This window comes from Daucus carota, chromosome 1 (genome assembly GCF_001625215.2).
Source record: "Daucus carota subsp. sativus chromosome 1, DH1 v3.0, whole genome shotgun sequence".
Classification (NCBI taxonomy): Eukaryota; Viridiplantae; Streptophyta; class Magnoliopsida; order Apiales; family Apiaceae; genus Daucus; species Daucus carota.
The window spans coordinates 51,782,589-51,807,517 of NC_030381.2; the positions used below are offsets into that span (position 1 = coordinate 51,782,589).

The following is a 24,929-nucleotide window of genomic DNA, read 5'->3' on the forward strand; positions in this document are numbered from 1 at the left end:
TGTATAGGCTGTTGGACATGTATGGTCAGATCTGGTGGTGGGTGAAGTGGCAGACTAGGTGGTGGAATATTATCTGCAATTTCCTTGTTTTTATTGTTCCTGGAAGAGAAATCAGTTAGGACTAACTCTGTAGCTGGAGGAGAACCATTTGATGTACCTGCCAAAGGGACAATATGTTCAACAAATTTGACATGCCTAGAGTGAAACAATCGGTTAGTAGTTGCATCAAAACATTTATAGGCAGATTTTGACGGAGAATAACCCAGAAAAATGCAAGGTGTTGATTTAGGTTGAATCTTTGACTGATTATATGGTTTCAACCAAGGATAGCACAAACAACCAAATATTTTCAACCTGTGATAAGATGGCGTGCTATTGAACAACAGCTCATATGGTGTGGAAAAGTTTAATATTTTTGAGGGCATCCTATTGATCAAATAAACTGCAGCTTGAAATGCATGAGACCAGAAGGTCAAAGGCATGGATGCATGATGAAGAAGAGTTAGACCCGTCTCAACAACATGACGATGTCGTCGTTCAGCTTGACCATTATGTTCTGGTGTATGTGGTGGTGTGGTAAAATGAGAGATGCCAAACGAGCTAAAGATTTGAATAAGTGCCTGAAATTCACCACCATTATCAGAATATACAGAAATGATCGGTAATTGAAAGAATTTTTCCACGACCAACTTAAAATTTTGAAATATAGATTTGACATCAGATTTCTGTTTGATAGGATATAACCAGATGTATTTAGTATAATGGTCAACAAAAATTACGTAAAATTTGAAGCCATCTATTGAAGATATAGTTGGTCCCCAAACATCTGTATAGATTAATTGCAAAGGTTGGGTACTTGTAAGAGATGAAGCTCCAAATGGAAGCTTATGACTTTTATTACAGGCACATGCATTGCAATGTAATTTATAGTCGACAGGAACATTAGACATGATTTTATTTGCTAGCAAAAAGGAGCGAAGAATTGAAAATGAAGGATGTCCTAAGCGATGATGCCATTCCTCAATTTGAGTCTTAAGGGTGACACTCAGATTTGGTGAAATGGTTGACGTGGCATAATAAACATCATTTTGGTTCTCCCCTCGCATAAGAATCGCCCCCGTGCTGAGATCCTTTACCAAGAACTGTAAGGGAAAGAATTCAACAGAAACCTTATTAGTAGCACAAAATTTAGAAACAGAGATCAAATTTTTATTGATGGATGGAACACAAAGGACATTTTTAAGAGCAAATGAATGAGTGCCAGTATTTAGTTTAGATGTGCCAGTATGAGTAATCGGCAAACCTGAACCGTTACCAACATGAACTTCATCTGGTCCACCATATTCAGAGTATTGATGGAGATTGGCTGGATTAGGAGTCACATGGTGTGACGCTCCTGTGTCAAAAAGCCATTGTTGTGATGCTTGTGGTGCAAAATTGGTGGTATTTGCAACTGGATTGACAACTGCGATATCATTATCCTTGAGGAAGCGAGATAATTTTCTGCACTCTTTAGTACCGTGTGTATACAAGTCACAAAATGAACAATAGGTTGTTGATTTTGGGCCAGATTGTGGTCGGGATGTCCAGTTTGTGCGTGAGAATGAGTTATTATAAGAACGGGTACCTTGAGAATTATTCCGCTGACCTTGATTGTTAGGTTTATATAATGATCGACCTCTTGCATTATGGTTGTATGATTGTCGACCATATTCATGTCGCTGCACATTGTTGACTGTAACAACAGTGGGTTCTGTTGTATTTTTCTTCAGTCCTCTCTCATGATCTATAACCTTTTCGTGGAGTTCTGCAAATGACATAGGTGACTCTCGTACCTTAATTGCAGCAGCAAGTTCCTTGTAGCCTTCTCCTAGACCTGCCAGTGTGTGGAGCACAAGATCATCGTCAGATATTGACTGTCCAACAAGAGATAATTCATCAGCAGTAGCCTTCATGTCTTGAAGATATTCTTCAATCGGACGTGATCCACACGTGTTATGTATAAGATGACTTTTGAGAGAGATAATTCTGGACCGAGAGTTATTGGCATAAAGTGTAACCAATCTTTCCCACATCTCATCAGCAGTAGCAGCAGTGGATATGAGAGGTTGAATCGTTTCATGGCAGCTTCCTAGCATAGCATTAACGATAATCTGGTCTTGACGATTCCATATAGTGTACAGAGGATTTGGGACTTTGTTTTCAAGAAATTGGACAGGAACTTTTATTGATTTCTCAATATATCCAATGACTCCCAGACCTATGAGTGCTGATCTGACTTGTGTACGCCAAACATTGAAATTGGTGGTGGTTAATTTTGTGGGCATGTGAGTGGGTGCATTGACCTGAACAACAGTTGTTTCTTTAGTGATTTCAATGGAACCGGACATTGTTGGAATGACAAATTGGTTCAAAAATTGTGATGATGAAAATAAGGATCGAAAAGATGCGTCTAAGCGTATATGGCTCTGATACCATATAAAGGTTTAAGGTCTTGATATTATTTCTGATATCTCTGTGTATGAATATATACAAGTAGCCAAGGGTGTGTTCCTTGAAGCACTCCACTGATTGTGGATCTAATATCCTAAGAATGTTACATAAATAAATACATAAGATATGCACAAGTATTGATCTAATCAGTTGCATGATTCTGGGGATTGTACAGATCTTCTGTGATGTACAATATATTAGCTGTTATTTGGTACATTCTGGCATAACAAGAAACACAGTAATATTCGAGTGCAGAAATAAACACAGATGGAACGCAGAAAGCAAACATTACATCAACTATTCTTAATGTTGAAACATAAGTTGATGAACTTCATGTAGACAATTAAGCCCATTTGGCCATAAGAGACATGCCACCAGCTCCCAGAAAAACTGCAACATAGGCTTTAAGCTGGAGCTTGATGCTCCTTTGCAACTTTGGCCCCATGAAGTCTGCTGCAAGCAAATCTACCAGTGCCATGTATATCAAAAGCCCGGCTGATGACGCGTTCAGTAGTCCCACGGTGATCAGTGCACTCGGGCTATTTTCTTTGTATGAGGTAGACATTGCTAGTCCTATGGCTATTCCTAAAGGAGTTGTTATTGAGAAGAAGAATACCATCACCATCTTCTTCACAAGCTTGTATTCGGCCTGTTCCAGATATTGATCAGGATGAGATATTAGTCCGGAGAAATTTAAATGCTCACGAACACATGTTTTGCAAAATTAGTTTACCTGAAGGATGCAACCACCAAGGCCCATTCCTTCAAACATTTGATGGAAGCAGAGTGCAGCCACAAGTGGCTTTATTGTGCATGTGTTATTTGAGGCTCCTAATGAAAGCCCTATTACCACAGAATGTACCACTATTCCTAACTCCAGTACCTGTCATAATTTACATTCCCAAAACCATGTTAGACATACAAATTACAAAACATTAGCTGCATATTTTGTACTCCCTTCAGGCACGGAAATTAAGAAAATAAGAAAAGTATGAGTGAAAAAATAAGAAAAGTGAGGATAGTGTTGAGACTTGTTGATATTTAATGTATAAAATAAGTATAGTGGAGAAAAGTAGTGGAAGTAGTTGATATTTATACTATAAAATTTTACTATATTTGGTAAATTTTGAAATATAAAGAATTGGATGGAACATCTGAAAAGGAAAAGTATAAAGAAATGGTTGGGACGGAAGGAGGAGGATTCTAATAAATGTAGTTCAATTAGCATCTAGTGTCACAAAATTACCATAGCAACCACCCGATACCGCAGAAGCTGTGAATTTTCAACTCCCTCTTTAGGCTGAGGAAGGTGGCCGTGATGGTGTGCATGAAAGTGGCCACTGGTTGCTGCCATTTCCTGATCACCGGCCTCAATTTGAGTTTCAGGTTTGATCCCCGCACTATTCTTCCCAACATAAAAGCTAGTTGCTAGTGAGTCCACCATAAGAGTTACTATAGCAGACAGCATTGCAAGAAATCCACTGAATGGAAACTTATGCCACGGATCCTCAGACAGGCAGCTCGATCTCAACATGTCGAATGAATCAGGCAAAACATGCATGAACCCTGTTCCTAGAATAATCCCTGCTGCAAAGGCCTTAACTATGACAAACAGGCTTCTGTCTGGACTCAGAGCAGGAATCGAACGTGTAAGAAGAGGCAATGACACTCCAATCATGCTAGTGATCAAAATCGAAAAAATGGCAATGACTTTCAGGGGCAAGGCCTTCTGCTTGTTGTTGCACTTGTCTTTAGACTCATCCTCGCATTCCAATGATTCGGAGACCACCAGAGTGGAGAAGAGAGAAATGAGGATGAAGAAGATGCAGAGGAGCTTAATGAGCTTTGTAGCCATTAGAGCAGTCGAAAAGCCACTCAAAGAGTGTGATCAGATAAGTTTCAAAGAGTGTGATCAGATAAGTTGATGAGTAGTAGTTGTACTTTGAGATAAGTGTGTACTTGGTTTATATAGAACAATGTTGCATCATGGCTGAATATTAAAATTGAATTTTGTGAATAAAAATTGTGCATCCTTATGGTACAGAATTAAGTACAGAAATCTCATGTACATGTTTGACATTCGAGTATTATAAAACATTACAGTTTTTAACCAGTCCAATTGGTGTAAACATATGTAGATAATTGTGACTAGCTTTGAAGCGTGTCAATGTGTGCTTGGCCTGTGCCATTGGGTTGTCCCCACGCAGTGTTCGAAATTTCAACAAATTATAATTTTTATGTTAATTAGTCACCGTGTCATAGCTGTAGAAATCGAAGATCCGAACTAATCAATTGATTTATCGATTTAAGATTTGTTTATAATTCATCAGAGATTTTTCAACAAATCAAAAATTATAATTAGTCAAATAATAATGTAATCGATAAATATTCTACAAGAATTTATCAGGATGTTAAATATATCGGGAATATTCACAACACCGATACTGTTGTCGCACAAATGACCGATGAAAATAAAAATTTTAGAAGAGGAGTACAGAAAATATTTTATACTCCCTCCGTCTCAATATATAAGTCCATTTTGACTTTTGACCAGTTAATTGACTATACTTTGACTGAAATTTATAGATATTATATAATTGAAATTTTTTTAAAAAAAATATCATTAAAAGATAAATCAAATCGATTTTAATATGTAACTTTATATTTTGTAAACAACAAATTAATGTTTTTTAATAATTAGTCAAAAATTAGTGAGTTTGACTCTAGAAAAAGCAAAAGGGATTTAAAAATTGAGACAGATGGAGTAATAAATTATTAACGAAAATTATGAAATTTGTGGTGTGATAAATGACCAATCTCCTGAAAACTAAGATATTGAGAGTTTCATATTTAGAACTAGCGTTTGTCTAGTGTGTGCCCATGAGCATATGCTAAGCACGGAAACTCATAAATTTGGTGGGTTTTCATTGGTGTGGTTGGTGTGAATGCAGGGGCCATCATTATTAAAGGAGTGTAAGCCAATCAAAACATAGAAAAATTATCAAATTTTGTACTTATTGTGTGCTCATGAAAAAACCGTTAGGACTATTATGAAAATTTAGAAGTTGGGAGTCGAATTTGAGTCCGTGAACCTCCCGAGCCTTGTGATATACTCCCTCCGTTTTAAAATAGAGGCGGTTTGATTTTTTTGCACATATTTTTAAGTCTTTTGACCGTATGCTTAAAATTATTATTTTTGATTTTTTTTTTTCTGAATAATAATATCAATCATATATTTTTATTCAAGAAAAGCAAATTTCAAAAATAATCTTTTTTAACATGTGGTCAAAGGGCTTAAAATTACGTGTAAAAAAGTCAAGCGACTTATATTTCAAAACAGAAGAGTATCCATTTTAGATCCTGCAGTGCGGAGAGAGATGTAAAAACATTTATAGGAAAGCAATAAATAAAATTAGGCCGGGCCTAAGTAAAATAATTAGGCGAGCTACAAGATGACAATCGACATTTCATAATTATTTGAAGTACATACGGAAATTATACCTAACTTGATTGGCGTCACATTACAGTCGTATTTATTGTTATGGCCAGATTTGTCCCTGGTAATCTTATAGAGGGCGCGCCTTTCTCGGAGGTAATTCCGAGGGCGCGGCCTCCTGGCAGGGGGAGCATGTCAGTGGAGTATCTTGGATAGCCATGGGAAGAAGACCAAGGGCGCGCCCTTGGCGGGGTGATCCCGTGGGCGCGGCCTTCGGATATTAGAAGACATGTCTGACCTGTTGAGACGACTCATGGGACAAGACATCGAAGATGAAGGGCGCGCCCTCAGGGGTCGCGCCCACATGTGGACGCATTGAATGAGAGGGCGTACCCCTTGGAGGTGTAACCTCTTTGAGAGGGCGTACCCCTTGGAGGTGTAACCTCTATGAGAGGCTTGACCATATTTGGCCACGTGAATTGGGAGAGGGCGCGCCCTCCGCGGGTAATCCGGGAGGCGCGGCCCTTTGTCTCAAGAGCACGATGTCACGTGTCTGAAGTGTGAAGAGAATGAGGAACAAGGGTCAAGGGCGCGCCCTCCGTGGTCGCGCCCACAGGTGATGAATGTGTGTGAGGTTGAGTGAGTCTCGATGACGACCCTTCCGAGGGATACGAAGATTTACCCTTCCGAGGGATATGAAGACTAGTGCCAGAGCTCATCTGGTAGTTATCAGGCTCATCTGGTAGTTCCCGGGTTACGTCCGGGCGTGATCTATAATCCCCAGTCCTGCTATCTGCCGGGTTGTCCTCGTGCGGGGGCCTGGGGTGATCATGGTTGTAGAAGGCCCTCAGGGGTAACACGAAGGCCGATCATATGTCCGGGTCCTGTATTCTGGTGAGTTAGTCCTCATTGGGGGACTGGGACGATCGTGTAACTTGGCTCCTCAATTGTCTTATCTCTTAGTGAGAACCTTCACTAGGGGGTAAGGACGCGTCCATACGCCTCATGGAAGTGGTTACGACTCTATCCGATGTCTCCTCCATGTTACGAAGAGTAGCGGTTAGTGTCACCTCTCGTAGTGGAGGTGATGCCGTATCCGTGATGTACTTGGACTAGGATTCTAAGGTAGTTGTCTCAAGGCTTACTTCTAACTGGAGTAGAACTCTAAGTGATAAGTCTCCGACCCACGGTTGGTCTTATCCCCAAGAGGCCTAGTCCTGATCAAACTAGGAGTCTTGGTTCTATAGAACTACGTACGGCTTGATCCCCTATATAAAGGGGTACGTAGGCACATCAAGGGGATATATCGAGAGTTGTGAGAACGAGAGCAGAAATATATTCCCTTGATCTCAGCCACCCTCAAACAAACAACCACCACTCTCCGGCGACCAAAACCACCGTCACGGATCTTGATTCCGGCCATGAACCTCATCTTTGTTGATTACCAAATTCCTCTATCAACAAATTGGCGCTAGAAGGAGGGGCTATTCAAGATCATCATCTTAGGAGGAAGAGATGTCACACGACGGAGATTCGCACGTAGAGGAGGATCGTTTTCCGGCAGGGCGATGGCTAGAGCACAAGAGAAGAGGAGACCTTCATCGGGAGTTTGAAGGAGGACGATCATCAACGAAATTCTAGGAGGTAACCTAATATGCGAACAAGGTATTCTGGACCGGGGAGTCGGTGAAGGATGCGATTTTCGGAGACTTAGTACACCTCCCCCCGACAGGGTACGCCTCCAGGTGATGTGGTGTCCGTCGACCACCGTGAGGAATGTATCCCTTGACACCTACGAAGAGGGTACGCCTCCCCCGGACCGAAGAACCTAGGTGGAGGGAGTATGGACTTTTCCAAGCTTATACGGTGGCTTGGAAGTCGAGAAATGAAGCGAAAAGAAAGAAAATCACGAGCGCCGTAGAGCGCCCTGGTAGCGCCCGGGGTCTGCCCATGTGGCGCGCCCGCGCCCGGGAGCGGCGCGCCCGCGCCCTGGGTGCGCCCTGAGAGCGCCCGCGCCCTGGGTGCGCCCTGGGAGCGCCTGCGCCCTGGAGCGGCGCGCCCGCGCCCTGGGTGCGCCCTGGGAGCGTCCTGGGAGCGCCCGCGCCCTGGAGCGGCGCGCCCGCGCCCTGAGAGCGCCCGCGCCCTGGGTGCGCCCTGAGAGCGCCCGCGCCCTGGAGCGGCGCGCCCGCGCCCTGGGTGCGCCCTGGGAGCGCCTGCGCCCTGGAGCGGCGCGCCCGCGCCCTGGGTGCGCCCTGGGAGCGTCCTGGGAGCGCCCGCGCCCTGGAGCGGCGCGCCCGCGCCCTGGGTGCGCCCTGAGAGCGCCCGCGCCCTGGAGCGGCGCGCCCGCGCCCTGGGTGCGCCCTGGTAGCGCGCCCGCACTACCCCGATTGTGGAAAGTTTCGTTTTTTAGGTCCGTTTGGATTAGCTGCTGGCCCGGTCAACTTAGGGCACTTAAATATGAATTAAAGGAAGAAAAAGCCCTAAACACCTCCCCCGGGCAGGGTACACCTCCCCTTGATAGGGTACGCCTCCAAGTGATGTGGTGTTCAATTACCACCGCGAGGAACGAATTCCCTAACACCTTCGAAGAAGGCGCACCTCCGGGTAAGATTCTCATAATGCTTTCGCATGTTATTGCTAACAAGTCTGTTGTGGTTTGAGTCATTACGAGAAGGAGATCGCCTCCTTGGAAGCCTCAACGGTTTTCTAAAAGGGCGCGCCCTCCCCAGAGCAAGTAATTTGAGGTTCGCGAGAGGCGCATGTTGAAGGCCTGACCACATGTGGTGATATGAACGGGAAAGTTACGAAGGGCGAGTTATTGAGATGGAACCTAGCTCAAAAAGTCGTAGGAGTGCGCGCCTTCCCCTGACCGGGCACGCCCTCAGGTAATACTAGACTCCTTCGGTATTTGGTTCCCTAAGACTACTACATGTATAAATTCACAGGTAATATGGTGTTACCTTTAAGAGAAGTTCACCTTTTCTCCGTGAGGAGTAGTCGCAATTTCCTCCAACAAGGCGCGCCCTCCTAAAGGGGTATGCCATATCCAACCAGTATTCTATCAGAGAACGAATTGCGCGCCTCCCTCTGACAGGGCGCGTCCTCTGGTATGTCTGATGCATTAATTGCTTCATATGATATTGTGTGAAGACAAACATACTCAGGAAGGAGCTCACTAGTCTTGAAGAGGTCACGTCCCTCCCTAGGGCGCGCCCTCTCGGAAGTACTTATCACTCGAGAAAGCGCATGAGGGCGCCCCCCCAGGATAATAAGGTTGAGAAAGGAGATGTTTTAAAGACGCGCCTCCTCCTAGTTGGACGCACCCCGAGTTCCAAAGTCATGTTTCCAGGGTTGATAATTCGGGAGGACACGCCTTCCCCCTAACAGGGCACGTCATGAGGTAACACTGACCGTCATTATTAAGTGGTATACATGATTGAGTGCAGGTCAAGTCCGACATGCTAAAGGAGCTGTCCATCTTGATGAGAGCGCGTCCTCCGTTCTATATGAACGTAGCATGATACCTACAAGGTCTTTGACCATGATACACTTAAGGCCTTTCAAAAGTTGCCTAATTATCAATGACCAGCTCTGGGTGCTATGAATTTTAACCATCCATGATACGCTCTGGGCACTATATTTGCGCGCTCTGGATCTTACATATCCATGATATGCTCTGGGTAACGCTTTATACTATTGATTCCCCATTAAGCTATGAGCTCTGGGACCCGTGCGATGCACCGGAGTTATATAAACCACGATAAGATTCGTGATGCCCCATATGGGATGATGTATGGACTGGGGAGTGGTCCTTTTGAATTTCTTAAGCAAGTGATTCACGCGTGAAAAAGTAAGGCTGCGCCAAAGGCCGCGCCCTCTACTTAATCCTTGGAAAAGATCAAAAGAGCCCATGTTACAAGTAAGGCTGCGCCGTAGGCTGCGCCCTCTGCTTAGGCAATTCTTTAGAAAAAGATAAAAAAGGGGGTCATATTATAACAAGGCGGCGCCGTTTTGTAAGTCGCGCCTTATATGTACTGTTCCTAGGTACCGTGGACACACTAAGGCTGAAAAACAGCCACCAACCTTCGCACCGCGAAGGCGCGCCCTTCTTTTGTTGAAGTTCATTGGCGCGAATGTTATGGTTGAATGTGTTCTTTGGAGGGAATAAGCGAAGCTGCGCCACTGTCAACGACAGATAGGTCGCGTCCCCTGTTTTCTTTTATAAAGATTGCTCATTACTTATGAACACATCATAAAGATGCGCCAGCCTCATGTCTAGCCACTTTGCTAAAATAATCAAAGATACCGACATTATATACTTGCAAGGTCTGTGTACAACCTGCATCTTGGAATGTCGAGGAATAATAGTGGCTTATGTCGCGCCTCTATGCGCGGACGCGCTTTCGGAAGAGGGTGTGTGGTATGGGGTAAAAATTTCCCTGATATCTCCAATATCAAGAAAATTTGGGGAGTACTTGTTATGGCCAGATTTGTCCCTGGTAATCTTATAGAGGGCGCGCCTTTCTCGGAGGTAATTCCGAGGGCGCGGCCTCCTGGCAGGGGGAGCATGTCAGTGGAGTATCTTGGATAGCCATGGGAAGAAGACCAAGGGCGCGCCCTTGGCGGGGTGATCCCGTGGGCGCGGCCTTCGGATATTAGAAGACATGTCTGACCTGTTGAGACGACTCATGGGACAAGACATCGAAGATGAAGGGCGCGCCCTCAGGGGTCGCGCCCACATGTGGACGCATTGAATGAGAGGGCGTACCCCTTGGAGGTGTAACCTCTTTGAGAGGGCGTACCCCTTGGAGGTGTAACCTCTATGAGAGGCTTGACCATATTTGGCCACGTGAATTGGGAGAGGGCGCGCCCTCCGCGGGTAATCCGGGAGGCGCGGCCCTTTGTCTCAAGAGCACGATGTCACGTGTCTGAAGTGTGAAGAGAATGAGGAACAAGGGTCAAGGGCGCGCCCTCCGTGGTCGCGCCCACAGGTGATGAATGTGTGTGAGGTTGAGTGAGTCTCGATGACGACCCTTCCGAGGGATACGAAGATTTACCCTTCCGAGGGATATGAAGACTAGTGCCAGAGCTCATCTGGTAGTTATCAGGCTCATCTGGTAGTTCCCGGGTTACGTCCGGGCGTGATCTATAATCCCCAGTCCTGCTATCTGCCGGGTTGTCCTCGTGCGGGGGCCTGGGGTGATCATGGTTGTAGAAGGCCCTCAGGGGTAACACGAAGGCCGATCATATGTCCGGGTCCTGTATTCTGGTGAGTTAGTCCTCATTGGGGGACTGGGACGATCGTGTAACTTGGCTCCTCAATTGTCTTATCTCTTAGTGAGAACCTTCACTAGGGGGTAAGGACGCGTCCATACGCCTCATGGAAGTGGTTACGACTCTATCCGATGTCTCCTCCATGTTACGAAGAGTAGCGGTTAGTGTCACCTCTCGTAGTGGAGGTGATGCCGTATCCGTGATGTACTTGGACTAGGATTCTAAGGTAGTTGTCTCAAGGCTTACTTCTAACTGGAGTAGAACTCTAAGTGATAAGTCTCCGACCCACGGTTGGTCTTATCCCCAAGAGGCCTAGTCCTGATCAAACTAGGAGTCTTGGTTCTATAGAACTACGTACGGCTTGATCCCCTATATAAAGGGGTACGTAGGCACATCAAGGGGATATATCGAGAGTTGTGAGAACGAGAGCAGAAATATATTCCCTTGATCTCAGCCACCCTCAAACAAACAACCACCACTCTCCGGCGACCAAAACCACCGTCACGGATCTTGATTCCGGCCATGAACCTCATCTTTGTTGATTACCAAATTCCTCTATCAACATTTATTAACATATCCATTAATGTAAAATAGTTGTACTGGTACTTAAGGTTTTTGGTAATATAATGGTGAAATTGATATGTAACTTACTGATGGTGAAGTAGCTTGTTTCTTTATAAGACGGCGACATCATAGAAATCTTTGAGGAACAGCTCGTAGAATTAAATTAGCATGTTGGTTTCTTGTTTCATGAAACGGGTGTTCGCTAAATATATCGTTTTTCAGATATACAATTAGGGATGGACATTAATCCCGATCCGCCCGATCCCGATCCGATCCCCGCACCGAATGGTGCGGGAATTCGGGGATTTTATCGGGTACGGGCCGGGGATCGGGGATGACTTTGAAAAAAAATCGGTGATCGGGTAGGGTACGGTTTTTCACATTCCCCCGGCCCGATCCCCGAACCCCGAACCCCGACCCGATTGTCCACCCGATCCCCGACCCGATTATTATATTATATATTATATATTATATATTATATATATAATATAAATATATACATATATATTATATTATTAACATGTTTATATACCTCTTTAGGTCAACTTCAGTCATGAATTTTCACATGTTTATAATCATATATTAACATGTTTATATACCTCTTTAATATAATTAAATTTATTAAAATAAATTTTAATATTTATTTCTATTAATATAAGTCTTAAAACTAAAAAGGTCATAATTAAATTATTGAAGATCTGTTTATTAAAATGATTAGGTATTAATTAGACATATTAGAAACTAATCGTAATTATGAATTTAAGTATTTAAATAGAAATTTTAGCTTAAATTAAAAATCCCCGAATCACCACGGGTATCCCCGAATCCCGATCGGGCCGGGGATGGGGATCGAAAAATAATCCCCGATGGAGATCGGGCCGGGGATGGGGATTGAGTTTGGATTCGGGGATCGGGGCCGGATATAACAATCCCCGACCCGAAGGGGCCCGATGCCCATCCTTATATACAATCCTATGCAGGACTGCTGGACAAGATTATTTCAAATATCATTTTGTAATCCAAAATGTTAGATCATATAATATTCGTTTATTTTCAGTTTTTGACATTAAAATTATATAATATCTTAAAAATTCTAAATATTAATTTATGTAAGTTATCACATTATGAATCATGTTACATTTTCAGACTTAGACACAGTATGGCATGGCGTTTTCTTTCTAAATATGTGTTTAGTATTTTTTTTCCTTCAAAATTATAACATCTTACCAAAATATCAAAATACTGAAAAATTAACCGTGCAATGACTAGTAGGACTGTAGGAGTAGTGGCGTGAGGCATGCGCCGTGCGTTGATTGACAAATGGAACGATGCGTGTCACCTGGGGGTGTATTCGATTTAAATTTTAGTGTATTATTTTTATATATGAATTTTAATGAATTTTATTGGATTTTGATTTTGTGCGGAATCTTGATAAAATGTTTAAGCACAATGTTTCAAAATGTCGTGAATTTTGATGGGATTTCAAAAAATTAAAAATATACTGAGAAATACCATAAAATTCATCATTTTATTAAATCCAAAAAATCCATCAGCATTTGAATACCGTCAGATTTTATAGGATTTTATACAATCCCAATTGAATACCATCGGATTTTAAAGCATAATTTAAAATCTCAATTGAATACCACTAGATTTTGCAGTATAATTTAAAATATCAATTGAATACCTCTAAATTTTAATGGATTTTAAACAATCACACTTGAATACTCTCGAATTTCAGGAATGCAAAAAAAATTAAATTCTTTAGGATCCCAATCCAATACATCCCGTAAAAAAAAGTTCGAAATAGAAAAATATACCGCTCTCCGGAAATAATAGAACAATATCAATTAATTTCTTCGTAATTCGAAATGAATATCTATTTGCCAATAAAAAAAAAAACGAATTACTTGGTTACAGTCGAGTACTCATCGGGCATTGTTCATGCAGTGCAAATAATGTCAACTGTAACTCTGGAAGCACAAAATATATCGTATCGGCGTCCAAATTAGTACCGTTGTTTAAAATACTAATAAAAAATGACCAAATATTCCGTACTTAGTTGGTGACCTGATTAAATTTGATTATCCATTACGTATTGTGGTTGACATTCCAATTAGATTCTCTGCTATTTTATTTAAATTCCGAAATTAACAATCATTGAAAATCTAATTGTCATTTCATTATTACATAGTGTGGATGTAGACTTTCCAACAATCTTAAAGATTATAAAGTAGTAATGTATACAAATTAATTTTTAAAAATCTCCAAAGTAATAAATATCCTGATTAATTCTCAACAAATATTTAATTAATTTATCAATTACACTCTAATTTATCAAAAAAATCTTCGCAGGTTAACAGTTTGTTCTGATTTCCTGTTTCAAAATCTAATAAAAGGTTTAAAGATTAAAAAATGAGGTGTCTAGTACTGGGCCTTGTTGTTTACACTTTCTGGTTTTGGGTCTTGTATTTTTATGTTGCGGCCCATGGAGAGCGACTGCTTAAATTTGATACGGGCTTGAGTTTTGGAAAGAAAATGTGTTTGAATACAAATTATTCCTGTGATCTGGGTGGGCAATGTGGTTGTCTACTCACACAACCTAGGAAACATAAGCGCAATTGGTTTTGGATGGGTGATGGGAAACAATTTTGTGCAGAGAATCTAATGTACAATATGACTGCACAAGAACAAGAAGATAAAACCCATCATGATATTATACTCCCTCTGTTTTTTTTATATATCACTTTCTGATTTGGGCACCTATCTTTAGGTGGGTTGATCGTATAGTATAAATTATTATTTTTAATTATTTTTTTTGAATTGAAATTTTGATTACATATTTTTATTCACAAAAAAAAAAATTTAAAAATAAAACTTTTAAATACCCGATCAAAATATTTAAAAGTGTATACCAAAAAATCAAACATCATATATTAAAAACATCATATATTAAAAGAGGGAGCAATATTCATATTGTTTACGCATGGTTGGATTCTCGAATTAGTTGTCACACATACAAATCATCATCTAATCTAAGTACCTTCCATTATTAGTATTAGTTGTCAGTTGTCACACATACAAATCATCATCTAATCTAAATAGCTAGTATGTCATGGATGCCCACTAGCCAGCTTCTCCATGGGAATGGAGCTCCTGATTAAGAGCATCTCTGACTGAGCTAACTAAATTTGCTTAAAATGACAAATCATCAAAAATTTTATTATTTTATTTTCTATTTTTTCATTTCAAAATTCCTTTTCTTTTAAATAAAAATTTAATATTTGATTTTTTGTTAAAACTAAAAATTGAAATAATATTTATTACTCTATTTTATAGGAATTTTTAAAATACGTGTTTGGTAATAAAAAAAATCTTATAAAAATGAGTGATGCGGAAAAAGTAGTTTCTAAGAATTCTATTTGGACATTAAACTTCAAAGAGCAAAACACAATGATTCTTTGCTTGAAAAGGGAGTTGGATTTGGAATGTTTATAGAAAATCTCCAAATCCCCACCATTGATAGGATGAGTAAATCATGTGTATATGCTTATCACATGGAACATTATTGTTGTTAGTGGGAGAAAATGATGCATGCATAATGCATTATCTATCTATCAACACATCAAATTCCCTCATGAACAAAAATTTGAAACGTTTTTTCTTTTAGGTCTTGTACCTTCCAAGACTTGAGTTTAACCCTTTATTGGGTTATGATTCTAACATCAGACTAAATAGCCACAAAAGACTAAACTTCACTTGCCTTTAGTTATACTCCACCATCATTGCCCATATTTAACCAAATCCTCCATAATGTAAACTCATGCCAACCTCATTAAAATCCCCCCTCTAGGCTATAGCCCATGCTCATTTTCACTTCCTATGCTTCTTTTCTTGCATATCTATCATTTTGACAAGTTATGGAATGGTAATGGGACCAATAATACAAAAGGGAATTGAAATGTGTTGTAATTAAATTGTAAGAGAACAAAGCAAGCAACATCAACTCAAAGCAAATAGATGTGTGCCCCAACTAGACTGACATGTACAATAAGAAAAGTGTTCAACTCTTTGGCCCCATGAGACCTAACCATATCCACATTTTCATGATTCAAGATATATCTTTCTGTTCTTTCTCTTCAACCTAAGTACAAGGAATTATTTAGACCATTCTTAATGTATATTCATGCTATCACTCCATCACCCACTATCTATTCACATATGGGCCAAGATACCCGGATCACCCATTTTTTGTACCCAGACGGAAAGAAAATTTTATAAAATTTATATATAATTTTAAAAAAAAATTCGTATACAGTCAAATAAATATATAAATTATTATATATTTTATGATAATTTACTCCATATTATCGCATGATTTCATAATCAGATAAATCAAAACCCAGTTATTAAAGGGCAAGAGTCGAAAATTGTTCCGCATGATAGTTGTCACTCGCTCTCTAAACAAATTCTCGCTCTCTAAATAAATTTTAACAGAATCCCCAAAAGAATCTATACCCAAGTCCCGGGAAAACTGATTGAATTCACAGCTGGCCCTGCACACAAGCCATAAATTTATAACCAAAACACAGAGATTGGCCGCTAGTGAATTTGATAATCCATAAAAAATTGTGTGTATTCTCGAAATGCTCAAATGTAGCTCACACAAGATTATGTTTTCACTCTTCTCTCGTCTGTGTGGGTGGATATTTAGGAAATACATATACACATTCCTCGGCGTTGCACTTAAAAACCAAGGTAAAAACAAAAGAGGGATCAAATTGTTTGAAGTACGTTATTGTGCTGCATGGCGATGCAGAGACAGAACAGTCAGGATACTTTAATACACTAAAACCCCCAACAAGAATTCTGCACCATCAAATGTTGCTTTCATGAGACCCTTCATCGTTGAGTAAGCTACATCTGTATAATAGATATGTATCTATCACCATCCCTACAATATGATGTTGTGTTGAATAAAAATATCGCCAAGTAGAATGTGCATGATATCATGTATAATTTATGGAATATCTGTAAAATATTTTGCTTCGACTGTATTGACCGTATTTATTATTTATATTTTAAAAATAATATATTATTATTAATTGTTACAAGTTGATAGATGATGTTTAATCTTTTTACGAGAGAACAGTAAAATATAGTCAAAATCAATGAGTTGCCTATTAGACAAGAATAATGAATAGAAAAAATTCACATATTATCTATAATCAATAATATATATAATTCATTGGATTTTAACTAAGAAATTGAGGTACGAGATGTTCTTATTCAACTCTCCCAATTTTAATCCAATTTCCAGCGAGGTTATTACCTATAGATTACTATTATTTAATCAAGATTTCATTGTGCATCTTGTTACCTTCAACGAAGCTTATTTGGTAATAATAATAATCCAGACTAGATTATGTTCAAATTTTTAATAAGTAAAATTTAATGGTAATGATAGTAGTTGTGCTCCAAAGAACTTGTTTAAAAAGTCTATTAGATAGCTACAAGTCTTTAAATTTAAAACACAAATGATCTGTGTCAACTTCCCAGTCCATAGAAGAAACGACAGACACTTTTAACCTGAAATTTTATGTACGTTCCATTGCGTGATCTTATATTAGTTTGGCCAGATAGAGCATCACACGGTCACAATCATTAAGCAATCAGCTGATTAGGTAAGTAATCTATTTCGTAATCAACAAAGATAATGTCTTTCTCTGTTTAATCCGTGAATTAACATTCTTTAATTGGCTACACTTACACAAGGATAATGACTCGATCAACCCATCATTGTAGCTTAAATAGAGCAGACTAGTTAGAATTTTGTTTATATTATCCGGTAATACAAATTTCATAGCAGGTATCTCATTTTTGTCATACTTGGCTTTTTAACTTGACTGCCATTACTAATTCAGGATCATTGATTAATATAAAACACTTCTTTTCTTAGAGGGTAAATTTTATCCACCTAATCACGACTGATCATGAAAAAATTAATATAAAATATATGTTATTTTATGTCTTAAATGTTGTAATCGAAAACTGTTAATTTTTAATTGTCTAATGTCTGGCCAGACTAGCATAACATTTTATATTTGGCTATTTGTAATTTTGCAAATTAAAGACGGTTAATTTTATTTTTATTGTTTTATTTAAAATTTCAGGTCATTTCGGGCCGTGTAAAGTCGTGTAAAAAATGACCTTCAGTTTTGGGTAATTTAAGTGTCTACCAGGTCGGGTTCGTGTCACACTTTCTTAACCTGTTTCGAGTTCAGGTCGGGATAAAAAAAACTAAGTACTTCCAACCCGACCCATTATCCGAAATTGCTATCCTTAAACTACACTAACCTATTTCTAAATTTTAATTTTTAAGAAAATTAACTGATATACCGATTTCATTTCAATTTGACCAAAATTCTCTGACAATCTCTAACAAATCTTAAATCGATAATTCATCGATTAATTTCGATTTCCAACTTTTACGACTATATATTTAGTCACAACTGCCAAAATGTCTTAGATATGGTGGGGAGTGGATATGTGGAGAAGTATACGACTGTAACGAGGTGACCGTCTAATGCAGGCTTTATTTGGTACTTGGTATTATATACGTGTCACTTGAGTGCCCTGTCTGTGCACCAGATTATAATGGATTCTCAACAGATAAAGAGCCCGGCTTGATTTAAGGGTGTTTTTTTCTGTACTTTGTTCCCTTTTCTCCTGCTCTTCCACAAACAAACTGTCTTTCTCGCTTCACATCTTGGACTATCTTCCCGTCAACAACAATATGTACTATTTACAAATCTATTCTTTTGTGTGGTGATCAGGTCCGAATATTCGCCTCAATATTAGTTGATATTTTTCAATAATTATTATATTCGGTGTACTCGGTCGAGTTAAAAACACTTATTTTAATAGTTTCATGCTATTATCTATTTATGAGCACGATTGGATAGCCCTGGTGGGTTTATCCTCTGTTGTCTCCGGAGACCTGGGTTCTACTCTGACTCATCCGAGTAGTATTGAAAAGATACTAATTTGTAAGGCATATAAGCCTCTCCATTGTCAAAAAAAAAATTTGCTATCATCTATTTATGGGGGAATTTACCTCTAACATCTTAATCCCAAATGCTTTCATATTGTCGTGTGTAGCATTTCAAACACGGATCTTCATTTCAATTGCCAAATTCTCACCTGTAAAAGTACAGGTGCTGGTACTCTCTTAATCCACACAAACTCGTAAACAATACAGATCATATGCCGAATCTAAAATTCCAAATAATTATCAATACTGTTGTTAGTAAAATCGAAAACTGAAAAACGAACAAAAGATTGATTAGCTAGAACATTGAAACTGTACAAAACTGGCTGGATAGCTCAGCATTTAGCACCACAAAGCACCACTAGGCTAAACAAACATACTAAAACACAGAGAAACTCTACACAGCTTCTCTTATTCTAACCTGATCACTCCCTAAACAGACTTCAAGTGAGGCAAACATGCACCGTTGCAGTCATTCCAGTGTCACACACCGGGCAATTCGCTTGAACACTGCTCCCACACACACCGCAAAGGCAAAGATGCCTGCAGGGCAGAAGCAAAACGCTTGATTCCCTTTCCCCGCATTTCTTACACATCCTATTGCAAATCTCGGGAATTCTTGTAGTGACATCCTGGTCGACCCCTTGATCATTGTTTCCGAAATCAGTACTTCCATAACAAGACTCCGCGTCTTGCTCAGCAGCCTCGTTTGGCATAGGCCTGTTGTGCTGGCTGACCTTGGCTAGGATTCTGTCAAAGTCTCTGCGGAGAGACATGTTGGTGAGTTCAGCGTGGCGCGCAATGTCTTTATAGAGCTGTGTTTCAGCACAAAGAGCCTTGGCTCTTTCTTGGAGTGCCATGTTTAGTTTGGCAATCCTGGAAATTTTTTCACTTTGGATTTTCATCTTTTTTATGAACTTTGATGTTAAACTAGCCAGCAAAAATTTCAGGTCTCGCTCTGTTTGTGTCTCGAGTTCCACTTTAATGTTCTTGGTCTGCACAACCACCAAGATTCATAATTACAATCAGAAACCAATCACTCAAAATTACATTTATGGTAACATCCTGACGCTATCTTGATAACCGGATGTCGAGAGTTCAAATCTAGGCAGATACGTAAATAAATATCAAAAGAAATGAAACTTACAAATTGGGAAAGGATATAGTCTATGTCCCATTGATGATACTCATCCTGCAGAAAATTGGTTTGTGGTGCAAAACCTGGAGGAACATCATCTGTGATCATAGGAGGGATGTTGAGATTGTCGAACTGATTTTCCATTGAATCTCTAGAACGTTTTCTTGGGTCATTTGGTAGGATGACCGGGACTTCATTCTCCACCTTAACGAAATTAGTTTCCGGTTGAATCACCATATTATTCATTCCCATAAACTGATGATTCATGCCCATCCACGGATTTTCCATTGTGGTAGCAAAAGGATTTGCACTAGCCATTTGTACAGGATTGTTTAGCTTGGCCTCATCAATCTTCCCGAATTCCCTACAAAACTTGTACCATGTTACACAAACATAACAAAACACTAAACCAATCTTATTAAATATAGTAAGTGTATAAAAGTGCACAAGGAATTGAGGCAAAAAGCCGCGAAAACTTGTTAACTAGTACCTATTGTTTGTGATGATTTGCGGAGAGAAATGATTGTGGTGCCTAGCTTCAAGTGCCATTAATTTGCGGAAATAGGTGGAGAAGAGGTTGAGGAGGAGAAAGTGGAAATGTGAAGGAAGCTGTTGGGAGGGAGGGGTATATATAGTGACTTAGTGAGGAGACTAAGGAAGTGAGAGCATGCAATGGAGGTGGCGAGTTGAGGGGATGAATGAGTTTGGTTTGAGTTCAAGGTCCTTTGGTGTGGCTTTTAGATGGATGAGAGAGAAATTTAAGTCAAACAAATATTATTTCTACATTGAGAAACACATACCATTTCTAGTGCGATAAATTAGTAGATGACAAAAGAATAGTAACCAAAAGCTTTGATGATTTTTGTTGGGTCTCGGGGGATATTTACCATCTCAGATTTCTTAGTTGATTTATCATATCATTATAAATTGCCTTCAACTAATTGCATGAATTTGTTGGCTAAAATTTTGTAAAAACTTGAAATGAGAAACTTTTACATGCATTTTACAATTTTTACTCCACCTAATCTTTTAACTTACCATTCCTCTATTTATTTGCCTAAAATGTTACTTAAGTTTCTTGATATTTAAATATAATGACTTTACTCTTAATACCTTAATTAGCAAGATTTAGTTAGAGTGAGACATATATAATAAATATTTACTTGAGTAACATGTACACAGATGGATAAAATTTTGATAAAAAAAACCTTATTTTCACGTTAAATATATATAATTCTAGTCATAAATTTAAATTAATTTAATAAATAATTATTATATTTTTCACTGAACTTATTATTTTTGTCTAAATTTGATTCAAAATAATATTATATTCAAATTAAATATTTATACAATTATTTGTAAAAATATATTCTTGTATTTATATATACATATATATATACATATACATACATACATACATATATATATATATACACACACACACACACACACTATTCTAGTTTAATATAATATGGGAAAACAAAATATAAATATAATTTAATAGATAAATTTAAATTTAAAATATTTAATTTTAACGAAGATATTAAATAAATTTATCAATATGACTAGTCAAGGGTTTAAGAAAGGATATTCTGGAAAATATAATCATAAAAAAAATATACAGATAAATATAAATATAAATTGTTCAATTAAAATAGGACAGAACTCATAAATATAAGTAATTTGATCAAAATCGGACAAAACTCATCTTGAGAGTTGAGAGCGAGATGAAGGATTCCCATGGCCAATGTCAGATAACAATAACATCGACTGAAGCATACCTTGTGTGTTCACGTGATTTTTCGCTCAAATAGTCACAGAAATACAGTCTGTGTGTACATAGTAAATTGTGTAAATATGTTAAAATATTTGGAGAGGCGGTGACCTCATATTTTTTGTTTTTCCTAAGTGTATGAGAATAACTTTTTTTCAAAAAATTTAGAAATTATATTTTGAATTTTATACTTTGTGTGAAATTATGTTTAAAATTGTTGTGTTGTCATAGAAAATTGTTTAAGAATAAAGGTTAAGAATTATTATAATATTTTTGATATTTACCTATCTTAAAATATAATTTAAAAATTATTAGTACTGTTAATAAATGTGTTATGTTAGATGATTATATGATAATATTTTTTGATATTGATAATAGTCATGATATATGTAAATTATAGGGATTTTCTCATAAATATTTATGTCCAAAACAATTTTTACAAAAATATTACCTATTTTTCAGATATTTTGGAAAATTATGAAATTTTTGAAAATATTTATAAAATTATCCCGTTGCATCATACAACTTTCAACCAGAATCATACATCCTAGTATCCTACCAATTAAGTGAAGTTGCAATTGGTTACATTTCTGTAAATATTATCTAAGAATTTAGTACTTTTGCAAATATTTTTAAAAAATAGTAAAATCGTAAGAACACTTTAAAAAATAGTAGTTTTGGTAAATTTTCAAAACTATAATGAAAAATTTATTATTATTTTGTTTATATAATGTTTTTTCATGTCTCGTCCAATTCCTTACAATATACTTCATCCAAATTTCTATATTATAAAATTTTAAATTATTATAATATAAAAATTGATTACATTCATTATTTTTTACATTTCCTTTTTATAAATTTAATAATATTTATTGGTTAACCATTTTACAAGCTCTTACACTTCTAGTCTCATCCCAATTCAAATGTAATCAAATATGTAATTATATATGAGCATAAAATTATTTAAAATAAAATAAAAAATCAGACGGAATAACATGAGAGATCAGCTGATTTCACGTGACATGAGAATGTTAGCGGTGATGAATCTCGTAAACAAAGGATGACTAAGGTCGCAAACACACAACACGTGTAAATAACACGTTGAATGCATTTTATATTTGTCCGATAGTGATAAAAAAAAATTGAAACTCATGTCTCCGTCTACTTTGTATCCAATTTTTTGCTATTTTGTAGTGACATAAAAAATAACTTATAATATATAAAAAGTGATTTAATGATAATTATCATGAAAGTTTTTGTGCGTAAAAAATATAATTTCTTAATCAAATTTTGTATTTATAAATATAAAAAGAAATATTTGTACCCACATTTAAATTAAATTCTAAAAATGAAGGCATGGTTTTCTTCCTTTTCCGAATAAACAGTCATATTATTCCAAGCGATGCATTTGCTCCCTTCTTTGGAAAAAGCGTAATAACTCACTAGTCTAGTTCCGTGGCACTAAAAATATATCGGAGCTCAAGTGATTCAACGAAGCAATGAGACCTTGAAAGCTGCTTTTTCAAGTGTAAGTAGTGGAACATTCTATCAATCGAGAAAAGTTTCTAGTGATAGTGGTAATATTGGTATGGTTCTTAGAAATACAATATAAACATATAGTTAGAAGTATGAAAGTTTTAATATAAAATATAGAACATGTGAAAATGATATTTAATTCATCAATGCAAGTTTTATTGTTTAGAGGACACATTTTTGGGTTATCGAAGTCCTCCCACAAACCATTATATAAATCTTGTACTCATATAATCTAGTACTTATGTATGGTATATGTTGTCGGCAGCGTATAAAAAACAAGATTGATGTCGTCACAAGTTTTTATAGTAGTTATTTGACAAAAAAATTTCTTTTTTTATTGGAAGCAAACAAATAAAATAGACCGTTGAACAGCACTGAGAAACATGTGAAATGTAATACAAACACAACTTTATTTTGATATATATTGTTAAAAAGTAGATAACTCCAAAACAATATGCTCAATATTACAAAGCTGAACATAAAAATTTGATTTTCCCAAACGCAAAATGTTGAGAAAACTTACATCATGATTGTTTACATTGACGATTTATGGACACTCTTGACTTGAACATGATACTCGTGTTTTCCTATACAAAGTGGTAACAACATTTGCATCATGTTTGCACATATTGACAAAATTGCATACTATCGTTTATATATAAAAAGAGTATTTTTTTTCTTAGTCTTTTTTAAGTATTGATCTATACTTTCTTTTTTATTAAAAATATTTACGAATTTAGTAATTTGTTCTTGAAACTTACCTCATTTATTAAAATTTAGAACCATCACTCAATATATAATAGTAGAGTATGTCAAAATTCGACAAAATATCTTAAAGGACTCAAAGAAGACTCATAACAACATATTTAGCATATTAATTATTGTACAAATAAATTATATGAAATCGTGTGTGCGTGTGTGTATGACATATTAAAATATAAGCAGGTAGAACATATATGTCTATTAATACTCACTACAAACTCTTGATATTATATAAAACTTAATTTAACCAAAATATTATACATTTTAATAGTAAAATTTTCATTCATCCATTTTTCAAAAAAATTTAGGTAAAAATTATAAAAAATTCCCAACCAACGTTTACATGCAGTGTTAGTCTCACATGAGATGATACACAACCAATAATATGCAGATTATTATCAAGAACTTAAAATTTCATAGTCCCATTTTGTATATTTAGTCCGATACTAATGTTACAAAACCGTAAATACAAACAACCATCACAACAAGTCTTAAATTGCTTAGCAAAATATCTAGCTAGCTTGATTTATTTGTGAATAACAACACAAGTGAGTATGTTTCATAAACATAATTATCCCTTTCTCATAATGATGAAAGTTATATGGAGACCTTAATAATTGGAGACCATATCATCCACCATTCATATTCTTAACATCTAATGGTCAAGTTTTTCTTTAGTTATATAATTAAGGCTCGTATATCTATTCACATATGTATACATTTTTTATACTTGCAAAACTGACTTATTCGACGGTTACGTGTATTAGTATTTGTGGCAGTTTCTATCTTCATCTCTTAGCCCCAGTTTCTCCGCAAAATTTTCCTTGTTTTATACTCTCTATAAAAACTATGATCGAGTTGTTCTGCAATCTTATGTCTTTTGTCTTTCTTCACAGGATTG

At 37.5% G+C, this 24,929-nt stretch overlaps 2 protein-coding genes across 2 annotated transcripts; both read right to left on the minus strand.

Moving 5' to 3' along the window:
• Positions 1-2,671: 2,671 nt before the first annotated feature.
• LOC108196529 (fe(2+) transport protein 1) lies at positions 2,672-4,432 on the minus strand. The gene is made up of 3 exons (XM_017363854.2): positions 3,740-4,432; positions 3,227-3,376; positions 2,672-3,142 (listed from the first exon to the last, which is right to left on the minus strand). Exons 1-3 carry the CDS (start codon positions 4,346-4,348, stop codon positions 2,837-2,839), a joined length of 1,065 nt encoding a protein of 354 aa, XP_017219343.1. The 5' UTR covers positions 4,349-4,432; the 3' UTR covers positions 2,672-2,836.
• Positions 4,433-19,090: 14,658 nt separating this feature from the next.
• Positions 19,091-20,808, minus strand: LOC108197278 (BOI-related E3 ubiquitin-protein ligase 1). The gene is made up of 3 exons (XM_017364859.2): positions 20,447-20,808; positions 19,966-20,320; positions 19,091-19,813 (listed from the first exon to the last, which is right to left on the minus strand). The coding sequence occupies exons 1-3, from the start codon at positions 20,503-20,505 to the stop codon at positions 19,262-19,264; spliced, it is 966 nt and encodes a 321-aa protein (XP_017220348.1). The 5' UTR covers positions 20,506-20,808; the 3' UTR covers positions 19,091-19,261.
• Between the last annotated feature and the right edge of the window lie 4,121 nt (positions 20,809-24,929).